This window comes from Bombina bombina, chromosome 5 (genome assembly GCF_027579735.1).
Source record: "Bombina bombina isolate aBomBom1 chromosome 5, aBomBom1.pri, whole genome shotgun sequence".
In the NCBI taxonomy this organism is placed as follows: Eukaryota; Metazoa; Chordata; class Amphibia; order Anura; family Bombinatoridae; genus Bombina; species Bombina bombina.
Window position 1 is genome coordinate 926,350,927 of NC_069503.1, and position 17,236 is coordinate 926,368,162.

Sequence of the window (17,236 nt, forward strand, 5' to 3'; positions counted from 1 at the left end):
TATCTCTATTATAGTCTATGCAGATGTTTTATGTTACCATCAGTTTACACAGTTTAAACCAGGAAACTAGGCATATGTGTCTCACACATACACACCACATAAAAACACACCACCACACACATACGCACACACATACGAAGACACGCCACGCAAAAAGGGGTAAAGTGAGTGAAAGGGGCAGTAAGAGTGGTAATGAGAGAGGGAGAGAATATTATAGTACCGGAAAAGCAGACATTTACGCTGTCAATAAGGTCTCAAACATTACGACATGCTCAACTAGGTGTAAAGGAGGAAAAATAAGCTTTTTGAAGCCTCTTTTCCATTGAGATATTAAAGTTTTCAAATAATGCAAGTGTTTCACTTTATAAATGTATTAAGATTTGTAATATTTATTGCTGGCCCAGGTAAAGGACTAGTTGGATTTATATTCCTATTTAAATATCAATATATATTTACATATAAAAATATAATCAAGCACATATCCCTATAATTTTAACTAGCCCTATGCCTAGGGCTGCAAGAAATATTTTTGAGAAATCCGACGTTAGCTGGAAGTGTTAACCGAACATTAACTTACACCTACATACAGATTTTGATGAGGGAAATATTAGGTAAGTGGAATTAATTTATTACTGATTTGGGTGGTAGGCTTCTCTGAACAAAAAAGTCTTCAGGGAGCATTTAAAAGAAGAAAGATTAGGGAAAAGGCTGACAGCATGAGGGAGATTGTTCTAGAGGGTAGGTGCTGCATGACAGAAGTCCTGCAGTCCAGCATGGGAAGAGGTGATAGTCAAAGGTGCAAGGAGGAGGTCATTGTTGAATCTTAGTGGGTGGGCTGAAGTATACTTGTTGATTAGAGAGGATAGGTAGCTGGGAGCTTTGTATGTAAGGGTGAGAATTTTGAATTTAATTCTGCTGTGAGTGGGGAGCCAATGAAGGGACTCACAGAGAGGTCCAGCAGATACAGAGTGACGGTAAAGGTGGATTAGCCTTTCAGAGGCATTTAGGGTGGATTGAAGGGGGGAGAGGTGGGAAAGACGAAGGCCAGTATGTAGGTTATTGCAGTAGTAATATTTTGTAGACAAGCACCTGGTAAGATGATATGATTGATCTTCTGGTGGTGTAATGTACAGTTAAATACTCTAAACTTGGATCTGATTAACTAAATGTGCATTTATATATGCATGATGTTTTCCAATGTGCTTGGTTATGTACGGCCTCTTCTGGTTGGTCCTGAGGAAAAATGTCCTGCACCAAAAAAGTTTATCACCTGGGGCCAAGGGATCATTACAGTTAAAACACAGTGTAAAAAATATCAAACTCAACTATTACATTCATATAACACACATGTGTATGTGGTAAAGGCATTGCAAATGACCAGATAGCAGTGCACGTTCTGTGCTATCAAGAAACTGGGAAGGTCCTTCCATTATTTCCATATTTCTGAATAAAAATGTATAGATGCAGTTTTGGACATACTCTGAGCCTACCACTATGAGTGCAGTAGAGTCTGAACTCTAGCAAAGGATGAAGCTTCATTATGCAGATTTCCTCTCCCATGGGCTCAGGAACACATGTAGGTCACATCTAGGCCACATGTAGACCCCTCTCATTATTCTAAAAAAATATTATTATTATTATGTAGCATATCACAATCTATTGGTTATATGATTGTCTTGTGTACATAATTAGTGCTTTTCTAATTTTTAGGATAGCCAATTTTATTGAATAACACAGATAGAATCCTACATTTTGTTGCTTTGGAAAGTTAAACTGATGTGAAATGTGAAACCAAAAAAATGCATCTTTGAAATAGTTATTAAACAAAGACTCTCATATTGTTTAGAAAATTACAAAAAAAGGAAAAATGTTTGCATTTTATATGGTAATTTTTTCCCTGTATTTGGGTATTTCTATCTTTTAAATAATTTTTAAAAGTGTTTAATCTGCTAAAAAAACATGAGATTTGTGGGCATCTTAAAAAGCCTTGAAACTGATGTTAAAAAGCAATGAGTGTAAAGAGCTAAAAATGGCTCAATCACAGGGGTGGGAAATAGCAAGGCAGCAAAAGGGTTAACATATTTTATGTACTTGTGCTACATGAGCGTAATATAAATAAATGATGATTTCAGTGCTCCAGCTTTACACCACTGTTCATCTTCATAAACTCTTCTCATCTCTGAATACAAGGCATTCCCATGCTGCCCCCCATACCTGGAGACATTATTCATACTCAGACTCTCCCTAAACCAGAATCTCCTTAAACAGAACATTAAAACCTATCTTCAAGTAGACTCTTGCCAAACCAGAATCTCCTTAAACAGAACATTAAAACCTATCTTCAAGTAGACTCTTGCCAAACCAGAATCTCCTTAAACAGAACATTAAAACCTATCTTCAAGTAGACTCTTGCCAAACCAGAATCTCCTTAAACAGAACATTAAAACCTATCTTCAAGTAGACTCTTGCCAAACCAGAATCTCCTTAAACAGAACATTAAAACCTATCTTCAAGTAGACTCTTGCCAAACCAGAAGCTCCTTAAACAGAACCTTAAAACCTGTCTTTTCAGGCATGTATATGACAAATGCAAATGCATATGTCTATTAAAAGGGATAGTAAACCCCCAAATTTTCTTTTAAGATTCAGATAGAACATACAATTTTAAACAACTTTCCAATTTAACTCTATTATTAAATGTTCTTCATTCTATTGTTATCCACTGCTTAAGGGACAGCATTGCACTACTGACAGGAAGCTGAACATATCTATTTAGCCAATCACAGGAGACAAATGTGTACAGGCACTTATCAGCAGCAGCTCCCACTAGTGTATGATATGTGCGTATTTCATTTTTTAACAAGGGATACTAAGAGAACGAAGCACATTCTAAAATAGAAGTGAATTTAAAAGTGTCTTAAAATGACATGCTCTATCTGAATCATGCAGGTTTAATTTTGACTTTTCTATCCCTTTAATTCTTTATCACTTATGTGTCTACCAGTCTTTCTTATTAAAACTAGATATACTTCCAGACTACAAACTAATTTGACCCTCATTATACAGATTGCTCTTTCTTAAAGGTCAATTTTACCATATGCTGTACAGGGATGGGCGAGTGTGTTCATATTCAAATTCGAATGTTAGACAAATGTTATTGTAGAAATTTGATTTAAATAATCAAATGTTGAACAAATATTCTTAAAAATTCTATTATCCAATGTTATTTACAGTTTTCGAATGTCACATTCGAATTTGAATGTCACATTAGAATTAGAATATTACATTCGAATTTGAATGTCACATTCAAATTCGAATATTAGGTTTATAAAACACAGTTGTAGACTAGAAATACTATTTTGAATTTGAATGCTACATTCAAATTTGAATGTGACATTCAAATTAAAATATTACATTTATAAAATACAGTATTAGACTAGAACTACTATTTCGAATTTGAATGTAGCATTCAAATTCGAATATTACATTTATAAAACAGTTGCAGACTAGAAATACTATTTTGAATTTGAATGTGACAATAAAATTCGAATATTACATTTATAAAACACAGTTGCAGACTAGAAATACTATTTTGAATTCGAATGTGACATTTGAATTTGAATGTCACATTCGAATTTGAGTATTACATTTCAAAATTAAACTAAACATTCTATTATTTGAACGAATATTTTCGAAAATGTTATTGAAAAATTCGATAATGAAAATTCGAAAACAGAATGTTATATAAACATTCGAAATTCGATTATAACATACAAATGTATCAAATTGGTTTTAAATTTCTAATTTTTAGAAACATTCACCCATTCCTAATTCTGTATCAATTGGATTGATGCAGCATATCTTATTTAATATCATTGTAGGATAACACCTTAAAGAGATAGTATACACTTTAAGATTATGGGGGGTAGTTATCAACGTGTCTATTTTACCTGCCTTCGCCAGCCCAATACACCCGCCTAAGCTCGCCTCACATCGCCACCGCGGACCTGCAAAAATTCGCCTAAGTTATCAAAAAATCTGTCAAAAAGCCGCACACCAAGTACGGGGCGATGAGCAGCGGACTGTGAGAGTTATCACTCATCCGATCTCGCTGCTCTTCGGCTTTTTTACAGCTTTCTTGCTAGCCTGACACTAAGCACCCACACTAACTACACTGTTCTACCCCCTATACCGGCGCCCCCGGAGCCTCCCGCAACTAAATAAAGTTACTAACCCCTAAACCACCACTCCTAGACTCCGCCGCAACTCTTATAAATGTATTAACCCCTAAACCGCCACTCCTAGACCCCGCCGCAACTCTTATAAATGTATTAACCCCAAAACCGCCGCTCCTATACCCCGCCGCAACTCTTATAAATGTATTAACCCCTAAACCGCCGCTCCCGGACACCGCTGCCACCTACATTATACCTAGTAACCCCTATCCTGCCCCCCTATACCGTCGCCCTCTATAATAAAGTTATTAACCCCCATCCTGCTGATCCCGCACATCGCCGCAACAAAATAAGTAGTTTAACCCCTAAATCGCCGCTCCCTGACCCCGCCGCAACCTATATTAAATTTATTAACCCCTATCCTGCCCCCCCTACACCATCGCCACCTATAATAAATTTATTAACCCCTATCCTGCCCCCCACTACACCGCCGCCATTGTAATACAATTATTAACCCCTAAACCTAAGTCTAACACTAACCATAACACCCCCCTAACTTAAATATTAATTAAAAAAATCTAAATAATATTTCTATTATGAACTAAATTAATCCTATTTAAAACTAAATACTTACCTTTAAAATAAACCCTAATATAGCTACAATATAAATAATAATTATATTGTAGCTATCTTAGGATTTATTTTTATTTTACAGGCAAATTTCAATTTATTTTAACTAGGTACAATAGCTATTAAATAGTTATTAACTATTTAATCGCTTACCTAGCTAATATAAAGAGAAATTTACCTGTAAAATAAACACTAACCTAAGTTACAATTAAACCTAACACTACACTATCATTAAATTAAATAAATTAACTACAAATAACTACAATTAAATACAATTACATAAACTAACTAAAGTACAAAAAATATAAAAAGCTAAGTTACAAAAAATAAAAAAAATAAGTTACAAACATTTTAAAAATATTACAACAATTTTAAGCTACTTACACCTAATCTAAGCCCCCTAATAAAATAACAAACCCCCCCAAAATAAAAAAATTCCCTACCCTATTCTAAATTAAAAAAGTTCAAAGCTCTTCTACCTTACCAGCCCTTAAAAGGGCCTTTTGTGGGGGCATGCCCCAAAGAATTCAGCTCTTTTGCCTGTAAAAGAAAAATACAACCCCCCAACATTAAAACCCACCACCCACATACCCCTAATCTAACCCAAACCTCCCTTAAAATAACCTAACACTAATCCCCTGAAGATCATCCTACCTTGAGTCATCTTCACTCAGCCGAGCAGCGATGGAACCGAAGAGGAGACCCGGAGCGGCAGAAGTTATCCTCCAAGCGGCGCTGAAGAAATCTTCCATCTGATGAAGTGATCCTCCAAGCGGTGCTGAAGAAGTCTTCCATCCGGGCGATGTCATCTTCCAAGCGGCGCTGAAGAAGCCTTCTATCCGGGTGATGTCATCTTCCAAGCGGGGTCTTCAATCTTCATCCCGCCGACGCGGAACATCCTTCTTTACCGACAGACTACCGACGAATGAAGGCTCCTTTAAGTGACGTCATCCAAGATGGCGTCCCTTCAATTCCGAATTAATTCTATCAGCCAATCGGAATTAAGGTAGGAAAAATCTGATTGGCTGATGGAATCAGCCAATCAGATTCAAGTTCAATCCGATTGGCCGATCCAATCAGCCAATCAGATTGAGCTTGCATTCTATTGGCTGATCGGAACAGCCAATAGAATGCGAGCTCAATCTGATTGGCGTACCTGCTAGTTTTTTGATAACTAGCAAAAGTAGTCAGATTGTGCCGAACTTGTGTGCGGAACATCTGGAGTGACGTAAGAATCGATCTGTGTCGGACTGAGTCCGGCGGATTGAAGTTTACGTCACAAAATTCTACTTTTGCCGGTCTCTAGCCTTTGATAACTAAGGCGAATCAGCCTCGCCACAAATACGCTGCGGAATTCCAGCGTATTTGAGGTTGACGGCTTGATAACTAGGCCCCATTATATTTAAAAAATGCTTTATTATGCATAGTAAAATAACTTTGCAATATATTTTCATTATTACATTTTTTTATTTAACCATAACACATATCACTACCTAATTTGCAGTTTGTTATTTTATCTTTTCTGCTGGTGCCAAACAATGGAGATTTTGTTAACATAATGACTGTAGCAAGACATGTATGCCTGTATGTGTTGGTGTCTGTCTGTGTAGATGTACAGAGCCAAAGAAAAACAGAATACAAGCCTTTTGTTCTCTTTTAGCTATGGAGAGCATGGATGGATATTACTACAAGGACAACGTTTCAATTGAAGAGTTTCAAGCTCAAATTAATGCAGCTTCACTGGAGAAAGTGAAACAGTATAATCAGAAACTCAGGTATGTTCTTCAGTTAGCTACACTTTTCATTAGGAATTCAGATGCTTGTTTAATGCCAGTCTTGTTTACATTGGGAAATGTATTTTTGCTAATTGTCTAATAGGGCTAGATTACAAGAGGAGCTCTAACCAATATCGCACTTATTGCTAACTTGCCCACGCATTTCAACTTGAAACAAAATGCTTTCGCTCTAACGCAAACTAAATTAGCATGTGCTGGGTTGGGCAAGTGAAGACCTTGCGTAAAGGGTTAAGAGTTAAAAAATGTGCACCAAACACACAACATAAATACATTAAAATAAAGTGTCACACTCATATGTACACTATCTGATAAAAAATATTTATATAAACATTAATATAAGGGTAAACAAGTATATGGTATATGACAAGGTGTTTGAATGGAAAGGGATATAATGTATGTAATGTGTGTGTGAGAGAGTGTGTGAGAGTGTATATATATATATATATATATATATATATATATATATATACAGTGGGGCAAAAAAGTATTTAGTCAGCCACCAATTGTGCAAGTTCTCCCACTTTAGAAGATGAGAGAGGCCTGTAATTTTCATCATAGGTATACCTCAACTATGAGAGACAAAATGTGGAAACAAATCTAGACAATCACATTGTCTGATTTGGAAAGAATTTATTTGCATATTATGGTGGAAAATAAGTATTTGGTCACCTACAAACAAGCAAGATTTCTGGCTCTCACAGACCTGTATCTTCTTTAAGAGGCTCCTCTGTCCTCCACTCATTACCTGTATTAATGGCACCTGCTTGAACTTGTTATCAGTATAAAAGACACCTGTCCACAACCTCAAGCAGTCACACTCCAAACTCCACTATGGTGAAGACCAAAGAGCTGTCGAAGAACACCAGAAACAAAATTGTAGACCTGCACCAGGCTGAGAAAACTGAATCTGCAATAGGCAAGCAGCTTGGTGTGAAGAAATCAACTGTGGGAGCAATAATTTGCAAATGGAAGAAATACAAGACCACTAATAATCTCCCTCGATCTGGGGCTCCATGCAAGATCTCACCCCATGGGGTCAAAATGATTACAAGAACGGTGAGCAAACATCCCAGAACTAACACGGGGGGACCTAGTGAATGACCAGCAGAGAGCTGGGACCAACGTAACAAAGGCTACTATCAGTAACACACTACGCCGCCAGGGACTCAGATCCTGCAGTGCCAGACGTGTCCTCCTGCTTAAGCCAGTACATGTCCGGGCCTGTCTGAGTATGCTAGAGAGCATTTGGATGATCCAGAAGTGGATTGGGAGAATGTCATATGGTCAGATGAGACCAAAGTAGAACTGTTTGGTAGAAACACAACTCGTCGTGTTTGGAGGAGAGAGAATGCTGAGTTGCAACCATAGAACACCATACCTACTGTGAAGCATGGGGGTGGCAACATCATGCTTTGGGGCTGTTTCTCTGCAAAGGGATCAGGACGACTGATTCATGTACATGAAAGAATGAATGGGGCCATGTATCGTGAGATTTTGAGTGCAAACCTCCTTCCATCAGCAAGGGCATTGAAGATGAAACATGACAATGATTCCAAACACACCGCCCGGGCAATGAAGGTGTGGCTTTGTAAGAAGCATTTCAAGGTCCTGGAGTGGCCTAACCAGTCTCCAGATCTCAACCCCATAGAAAACCTTTGGAGGGAGTTGAAAGTCTGTGTTGCCCAGCGACAGACCCAAAACATCACTGCTCTAGAGGAGATCTGCATGCAGGAATGGGCCAACATACCAGCAACAGTGTGTGACAACCTTGTGAAGACTTACAGAAAACGTTTGACCTCTGTCATTGCCAACAAAGCATATATAACAAAGTATTGAGATGAACTTTTGATATTGACCAAATAATTATTTTCCATCATAATTTGCAAATAAATTCTTTCCAAAGCAGACAATGTGATTGTCTGGATTTGTTTCCACATTTTGTCTCTCATAGTTGAGGTTATACCTATGATGAAAATTACAGGCCTCGCTCATCTTCTTAAGTGGGAGAACTTGCACAATTGGTGGCTGACTAAATACTTTTTTGCCCCACTGTAGATGTAATGTCTAAATGTGTGTGTGGGTGGGTGTACATATATGTGTTTATATTTGCATATACATGTGTATTTATGTATTTATATATGCATATGTAGCCTTATGAGATCAGTCCAGAACTAGACCCAATAGCTAGAGTAAATGTAATACACACACTAGCACACTGAGGTGACGTGACCCACTACATTATTCTAAATGTATTGAGTAATGTAGCGCAAAAGGTAGGTAAAGAACTCTCCTTGAGAATGATCAGGTAAGCAGAGATCAGTAATATATTCAGGCAGGAATATATAAATCCAAAAGTGTTGTATAAACAAAGCAGAGGTCAGATACAATTCAGGCAGGCACAGGTTAATCCAAAAGAGTTGTCATGCAAAGCAGAGGCCATTACAATTCAGGCAGGCACAGGTTAATCCAAAAGAGTTGTCAAGCAAAGCAGAGGTCAAGTTACAATTCAGGCAGGCACAGGTTAATACAAAAGAGTTGTCAGGCAAAGCAGAGGTCAAGTTACAGTTCAGGCAGGCACAGGTTAATACAAAAGAGTTAGTAAAAGAGAAAATGTGTATATGTGCGCTAACAGCAAAGGGGTATATGACTAAATAATAATCCAAAGAACAATGTCTAAAAACGATAATAGATCAATATTATAAATGGTATTTAATTAGAAATATATAGTTTAGCAAATATATAACAGTATTAAAATAAATCCTCATATATGACCGGTCCACAAGGTTGGATTTTAATTTATAGCTACAAGTGGACACTATCTCAAATAGAGAAAGGAAAGCAGAGTTTTCCTTGATTAATCTCTTTTGCATTGTTTGTAATACCAAATATATTGTATTAGTTTGACACTTGATAATTTTTAAGGTGGATAATATCGCAATTATTCACAATTGTTTTATATGTTTTATGTGTTTGTTTTTATTTAGATGACCGGTCATATATGAGGATTTATTTTAATACTGTTATATATTTGATGAACTATATATTTATATCACTAATTAAATACCATTTATAATACTGATCTATTATCGTTTTTAGACATTGTTCTTTGCATTATTATTTAGTCATATACCCCTTAGCTGTTAGCGCACATATACACATTTTCTCTTTTACTACCACTTGTTCTACTCTTTCTGTTTTTTTGGGAGAAGATAAGTATATGTGCAGGGGCTAGATTTGCGCACCTTTTTTCCCCTATTTTTCTAATACAAAAGAGTTGTCAGGCAAAGCAGAGGTCAAGTTACAATTTAGGCAGGCACAGGATAACATAGAATAGAAGGTACCCAGGATACAGATGAATCCTACAAACGGGCAGTGAGGATCTGAGATGCCGGGGATTTAAAGACCCACCTGACAACCTGACATCATTAGAACGAGCAGGCACAGAGAGACTGAATTACGCTGCTAGACAACATGACACAGCAAGCAGGAAAACAGATCCGAGAGCTGCAGCGGCATGGTTGGAAGTTGCGGATTGTGACATATAAAACGTTTGTGTATATATATATATATATATATTTATTTATATATCACTGGCCACTTTATTAGGTACATCTTGCTAGTCCCAGGTTGAACCCCCTTTTGCCTTAAGAACTGCCTTAATTCTTTTGTGGCATAGATTCAAAAAGGTGTTGGAAACATTCCTCAGACATTTTGGTCCATATTGACATGATAGTATCAGTTGCTGCAGATTTTTTCGGCTGCACATCCAAGATGCGAATCTCTCATTTTACCACATCCCAAAGGTGCTCTATTGGATTGAAATCTGGTGACTGTGGAGGCCATTGGAGTACAGTGAACTCATTGTCATGTTCAAGAAACCAGTTTGAGATTATTTAAGCTTTGTGACATGGTGCATTATCTTGCTGGAAGTAGCCATTAGAAGATGGGTGTAGTGTAGTCATAAAGGGATGGACATGGTCAACAACAATACTCAGGTAGCCATGGCATTTAAACTATGCTCAATTGGTACTAAGGGGCCCAAAGTGTACCAAGAAAATATCCCCGTCACCATTACACCACCAGCACCAGCCTAAACTGTTGATACAAGGCAGGATGGATCCATGCCAAATTCTGACCCTACCATCTGAATGTTGCAGCTGAAATCAAGACTCATTAGACCAGGCAACGTTTTTCCAATCTTCTATTGTCCAATTCTGGTGAGCCTGTGCGAATTGTAGCCTCAATTTCCTGTTCTTAGCTGACAGAAGTGGCTCCCGGTGTGGTCTTCTGCTGCTATAGCCCATCTGCTTCAAGGTTTGATGTGTTGTGTGTTCAGAGGTGGTACAGTTGTGATCATACGTTTACATACCCTGGCAGAATTTATGATTTCTTGGCCATTTTTCAGAGAATATGAATGATAACACAAAACCTTTTCTTTAACTCATGGTTAGCCATTTATTATCAATCAACAGTGTTTACTCTTTTTAAATCATAATGACAACAGAAACTACCCAAATCACCCTGATAAAAAGTTTATATACTCCAGTTCTAAATACTGTGTATTTCCCCATTTAACATCAATGACAGCTTGAAGTCTTTTGTGGTATTTGTGGATTAGGCTCTTTATCTTCTCAGATGGTAAAGCTGCCCATTCTTCCTGGCAAAAAGCCTCCAGTTCCTGTAAATTCTTGGGCTGTCTTGCATGAACTGTACATTTGAGATCTCCCCAGAGTGGCTCAATGATATTGAGGTCAGGAGACTGAGATGGCCACTCCAGAACCTTCACTTTATTCTGCTGTAGCCAATCACAGGTCGACTTGGCCTTGTGTTTAAGATAATTGTCATGTTGGAATGTCCAAGTACGTCCTATGCGCAACTTCCGGGCTGATGAATGCAAATTTTCCTCCAGTATTTTTTGATAACATACTGCATTCATCTTGCCATCAATTCTGACCAAATTTCCTGTGCCTTTGTAGCTCACACATCCCCAAAACATCAACAATCCACCTCCGTGTTTCACAGTAGGAATGGTGTACCTTTCATCATAGGCCTTATTGACTCCTCTCCAAATTTAGCGTTTATGGTTGTGGCAAAAAAGCTCTATTTTGGTCTCATCAATCCAAATGACTTTGTGCCAGAAGTAGCGGGATACTTTGTGGCATTTGCGTAGTAATGGATTTCTTCTGGCGACTCGACCATGCAGCCCATCTTTCTTCAAGTGCCTCCTTATTGTACATCTTGAAACAGCCACACCACATGTTTTCAGAGAGTGCTGTATTTTACCTGAAGTTATTTGTGGGTTTTTATTTGCATCCCGAACAATTTTCTTGGCAGTTGTGGCTGAAATTTTAGTTGGTCTATCTGACCGTGGTTTGGTTTCAACAGAACCCCTCATTTTCCACTTCTTGATTAGAGTTTGAACACTGCTGATTGGCATTCTCAATTCCTTGGCTATCTTTTTATATCCCTTTCCTGTTTTATACAGTTCAACTACCTTTTCCTGCCGATTCTTTGACAATTCTTTTGCTTTCCCCATGACTCAGAATCCAGAATCGTCAGTGCAGCACTGGATGAAAGATGCAAGGGTCTGTCAGGAGTCCAGAAACTCATTGACCCTTTTATACACACACACTAATTACAAGCAAACAGATCACAGGTGAGAATGGTTACATTTAGTAGCCATTCAAATCCCTTTGTGTCAACTTGTGTGCATGTTATCAGGCGAAAAATCACCAGGGTATGTAAACTTTTGATCAGGGTCATTTGGGTAGTTTCTGTTGTCATTATGATTTAAGAAGAGTAAACACAGTTGATTGATAATAAATGGCTTCAGCCAAACACTAACCATGAGTGAAAGAAAAGTTTTTGTGTTATCATTCATAGTCTCTAAAAAATGGCCAAGAAATCATAAATTCTGCCAGGGTATGTAAGCTTATGAGCACAACTGTATTCTGCATACCTTGGTTGTAACTAGTGTTTTTTTGAGTTACTGTTGCCTTTCTTTTTTATATATATTTTTTTATTATTTATATTTATATTTATTTCACAGAGAAAGATAAAAGGTGGTTTAAACATGACAAAAGGTTGGCGTCATAACATCTGGCGCCTTCTTGTTCATACATGTACATATATACATAAAAAGAAATATTCATTATTCAGTCACAATATATAATACACTTGCTTTTCATACAGTTATACAATGCAAAAATATGACTTTTACCTTTTCTTCTATTAATTCGTAAGCTTATTTCTATTACCCTCTCTCTGCATTTTCCAGTATCACAATCTTACGAAACTCTTTATATGAATCATTGCATCTAATTCAGTTATATCCGCCCATAAGAGAGAAAAAAGAATCACACATCAATTCTACGGATAGGATTCTCTATAGCCTTTTTCCTTATTTATCTTAACCTAATAGTGGGGTTGGGGTGAAAAATAGGGGAAAATAAAGGGGAAAAAAGGAACCACTCCCCTCCGCTGTTCCCTCTCAACATTCCAGTTTTAAATGCTCATTACGTGCTGTCATCCAGACAGGTCCATTCTCCTTGGAGCCTATCCTCCAGTACTAATTATGAATGGGCAAATGGTTTTAGTATTCGTTTCTGTACCTCATGATCCAGTGCGTTAATATAAATCTGCCACTTATTCAGGAAACCCTTTAGTCTATTTGATTGATCTATTTTAGTGTCCCATTGCTCAATCCACAACTGTCTCATAATTTTATTTTTTAATTGGGAGAGTTTTGGCTCCTTCTTAGTTACTGTTGCCTTCATATCATCTCAAACCAGTCTGCCCATTCTTCTCTGACTTCTGAAATCAACAAGACATTTTCGTCCTTACAACTGCCGCTCACTGGATATTTTCTCTTTTTCTGACCATTTTCTGTAAACCCTAGAGATGGTTGTGCATGAAAATCCCAGTAGATCAGCAATTTTTTAAATACTCAGACCATCCCGTCTGGCACCAACAACCATGCCACGTTCAAAGTCACTTAAATCCCCTTTCTTCCCCATTCTGATGCTTGGTTTGAACTTCAACAAGTCGTCTTCACCATGTCTAGATGCCTAAATGCATTGAATTGCTGCCATGTGATTGGCTGATTAGCAATTTGTGTTACCAAGGGATACCCTAAAGCTGAAAAAAATTTTTTTTATAATTACAGTGTATTTACTGTAAATTATTTATATGTGTGTGTGTATATATACACTTGGAGCCCTTTCCACTCAGATACCTTAAAACTGAATTATTATTTTTTTATATTTTATAATGTGTTTTACAGCGTATTTACTGTAAATTATTTTACATTTCAATGTTCTTCACATAGTAGAAAATGTTTGTATGTTTAAATCTATATTTCTATATATATATCTGTAAACATCTATATCTGTATATATTTGTATAGCTATATAGGCAGTGGCATATTTAGGTTTTGTGCTACCCTAGGCACTCAAAATCCTGCTGCCCCTACCCACCTTTTTTGGCCATAATATCTTTTGGAGAGGGTGTAACATGGATCTTTTTTCATGAAATTTCCAAAGTAAATGTTCATGTTCAAGTGCGCGTGAGTGTGTGTAGTGAGTGTGTGTAGTGCAGTGTGCGTAGTAATGCGTGTGTATGTGTAGTGCAGTGTGTGTATATGTGTGTGTAGTGAGATTCAAAAAGTGCTGCCCTCCAAAAATCTGCTGCCCTAGACAAGTGCCTTGTTTGCCTATGCCAAAATAAGCCCCTGCATATATATATATATATATATATATATATATATATATATATATATATACTGTATATATATATATATATATTTAAAAATTAAAAGAATATTTTCTTCTATGTGAAGATCATTGGAATGTGAAATATTCATAACTCCCTTCAGGTTTAGAGTGGTTTCGGGTTAGCGTGCGATCAATAAGTTAGCGCAGTCGCTGAAGTTACTTTCCACTTACTCGTGAAAAGTTTACTTTCAGCTAAAGCTGGGTGAATGTGATGAAAGTGCAATTTGCTTGGTGAAAGTGCAATTTACTAAATTAAAGTTCCTGTGAACATTCATTTAGAATAATTGAGTGTTGATAAGAATGAAAATCTATTAAAATTTGGTAATCTAATGTTATTTCTGGTTTTCGAATGTTATTTTCATTTTCGAATGTTTATAATTACATTGAATATCCACATTCAAAATTTCTAATCTAACATTCTATTTAACAAATACTATTCAGAAGTTCAATAGTTTATGTGTTAGGGAATTTAGTAAATTGATACATAATAGATACAAATATATTGATTTGAATTTTTCTATTCCGAATATTGAATAATTTGAATGTTACATTTAAAGAGAGCATTAGAAATACTATTACAAATATATTGATTAAACTTTTTGTAATTGGAATATTGCATAATTCAATATGAATTAGAAAAATTTGAATTGAATATTACATTTAAAGATTGCATTAGAAATACTATCACATTAAACGAATGTTAGAATGCTGTGAAAACATTTGAAATTTTAAACGAACGAATGTCATTTTATAGAATGTTGGAAAACATTCTACCATCCCTACTTCCAGTAGTGTTTGCACGCGAGCCAAAGCACTATATAGCGAGCCACTTGTAATCTGGCACACTAATAGCTAAATTGATGTAACTAGAGTATATGCCACAACGTGCTAATATATTATGAATGGGAACAGTACACATTGTAAATAAAATTACTTTCATTCCTATACATAGCAGGTTATATAAAAAGGAAAGGGACATATCAAGGCATCCTGTATTTCATGTTACCATGACATTATAAATATTCTTTATTCATTTTTTACTTTTTTATTATTTTCTGGAACTTCAACAGTCCTCTTTAAACATGAATTGTATTTCTTCTGGGCTAACCATATTACTTTTGAAATAAAATCTGTCTGTGCTCAGGCAATGGTGAGAAGTGTTTTAAGGTGGAACCTCAGTTCACAGTTGGCCAATTGATTATTCATTTATTGGTACCAGAGCTTAATTTCCATATATGCCTTCTATAAAAGGAAATCTCAAAGAAATGATCTGCCCACTTTTGCACACACACACACACACACACACACGTATGTATATATATATATATATATATATATATATATATATATATATATATATATATATACAGTATATGTATTTACTTTGGATACAAAACCTCAAAACACAGGTTCTGTTTAACTCTGTTGGGCAACCTTGTCTATAACACAGGAAGTGTAAGAAAATTGTAGTGTATTGTAAATCTGCATCATTCTAACAGCTAGGCAATGATCCTTCTTGCTAAAAGTGCCTGTAGAAATCTGCCAACTTTGCCCAAATACAAGTCCAGGCTTGAGTGAAACAATTACATTTACATATTTATGCTGCCAATATTTTAAAGGATCATGGAGGTCAAAATACAATTCAGGGTGCCAAGTTTAAAATTTAACAAACATATCTCAGACATCCCAACTCTCCCTGAAGTTCAGGGAGTCTCCCTGATTGTAATAGCGGCTCCCTGATGCCAGCAAATGGAATGCAATCTCCCTGAAACTCCAAGTAAGTACCATGATCCAATGTGGCCCAAATACGGAAAAGTGCTTCTTTAAGGAATGCCTTTAGTTGCTGGGACGTTATAGAACCCTCAAAGCATGCATCAGTAACCAAAAAGCCCCCCTGGTTTTAATAAAATAATACACAAATACTACCTTATTTACTAAATGCGATTAAACTTCGTATTCTAAAATATTTAAGCATTCAACAAGCGTACGATCACTGAAGAATAGGTTTGTTGATGTGGTTGTGCAATAAAGCTACTTTTATTTTTAATGTGACTTTAGTGGGAAGTTATTTTAATAATAAGTCTCTATCTTATTTAGAGTTTCAAGGTGTCCAATATATAACTGGAGGGGGGGGGGGGTTGCGAGCGCAGTAGCGGGTGAAGCCACCTCTCTGAAATGAGTTTTTGCAGGTTGGGATGTCTGATATCTTTTATCTTGATATCCTCAGTCGTTACTAAGCTCCTTTCCACAAGAGCATATCTATGAAGATTCATGACCATGACTAGAACACTCAATGGTAGCAGTGCATACTCCTCAGCCTACCTAAGTATTCTGTCAAGCAAACGTTTTATTAAAGGCGATCAAGATAAAGTACTTTTGGCAATATTAGAAACTTCAGTATTTCATATTTATTTGATATTATCTGATTTATTAAACATTAACGTCCATGTCCCTTTAAGGTATTTTTTCTTTGTTGTATCCAAAAAGGACAATTTAAATGGTGCTATAGTATTACGTTGTTGTGTTTTGAAAAACAGATCATCCTGTACTTAAAAAATGAATTTTGCTTTTATGTCTGTGTCTACCAATAGGGCTGTGCAAGTTCAATTTATAATCCAGTGATAGTATTCTGTCTCTCACACCAATTGTGCACAAACACACAGTTCCTGTTACTTTAAAAATCAAAATTAGCAGCTTTAACAATCTTTTTTCAAGCAGGAAAATAAACGGTTTTCTTACATATGCAGTTTATTTTTAGTTTACTATCTCTTCAGTGGTGTTGTGATCTGTGACAAGGCTAAATATTAATGAGTAAAAAAGTTACTAAAATGGAAAGTTACCTTTTATTAATGATATATTTATTT

General features: G+C 36.4%; 1 protein-coding gene across 1 annotated transcript in view; it reads left to right on the forward strand.

Annotated features, from left to right (window-relative positions):
• The window catches only part of PREX2 (phosphatidylinositol-3,4,5-trisphosphate dependent Rac exchange factor 2), a 689,594-nt gene that overhangs the window by 494,141 nt on the left and 178,217 nt on the right, over positions 1-17,236 (forward strand). The window contains exon 35 of the mRNA XM_053715101.1: positions 6,465-6,579. Within this exon, the coding sequence (XP_053571076.1) occupies positions 6,465-6,579 (115 nt within the window). The remainder of the gene's footprint in view (positions 1-6,464; positions 6,580-17,236) is intronic.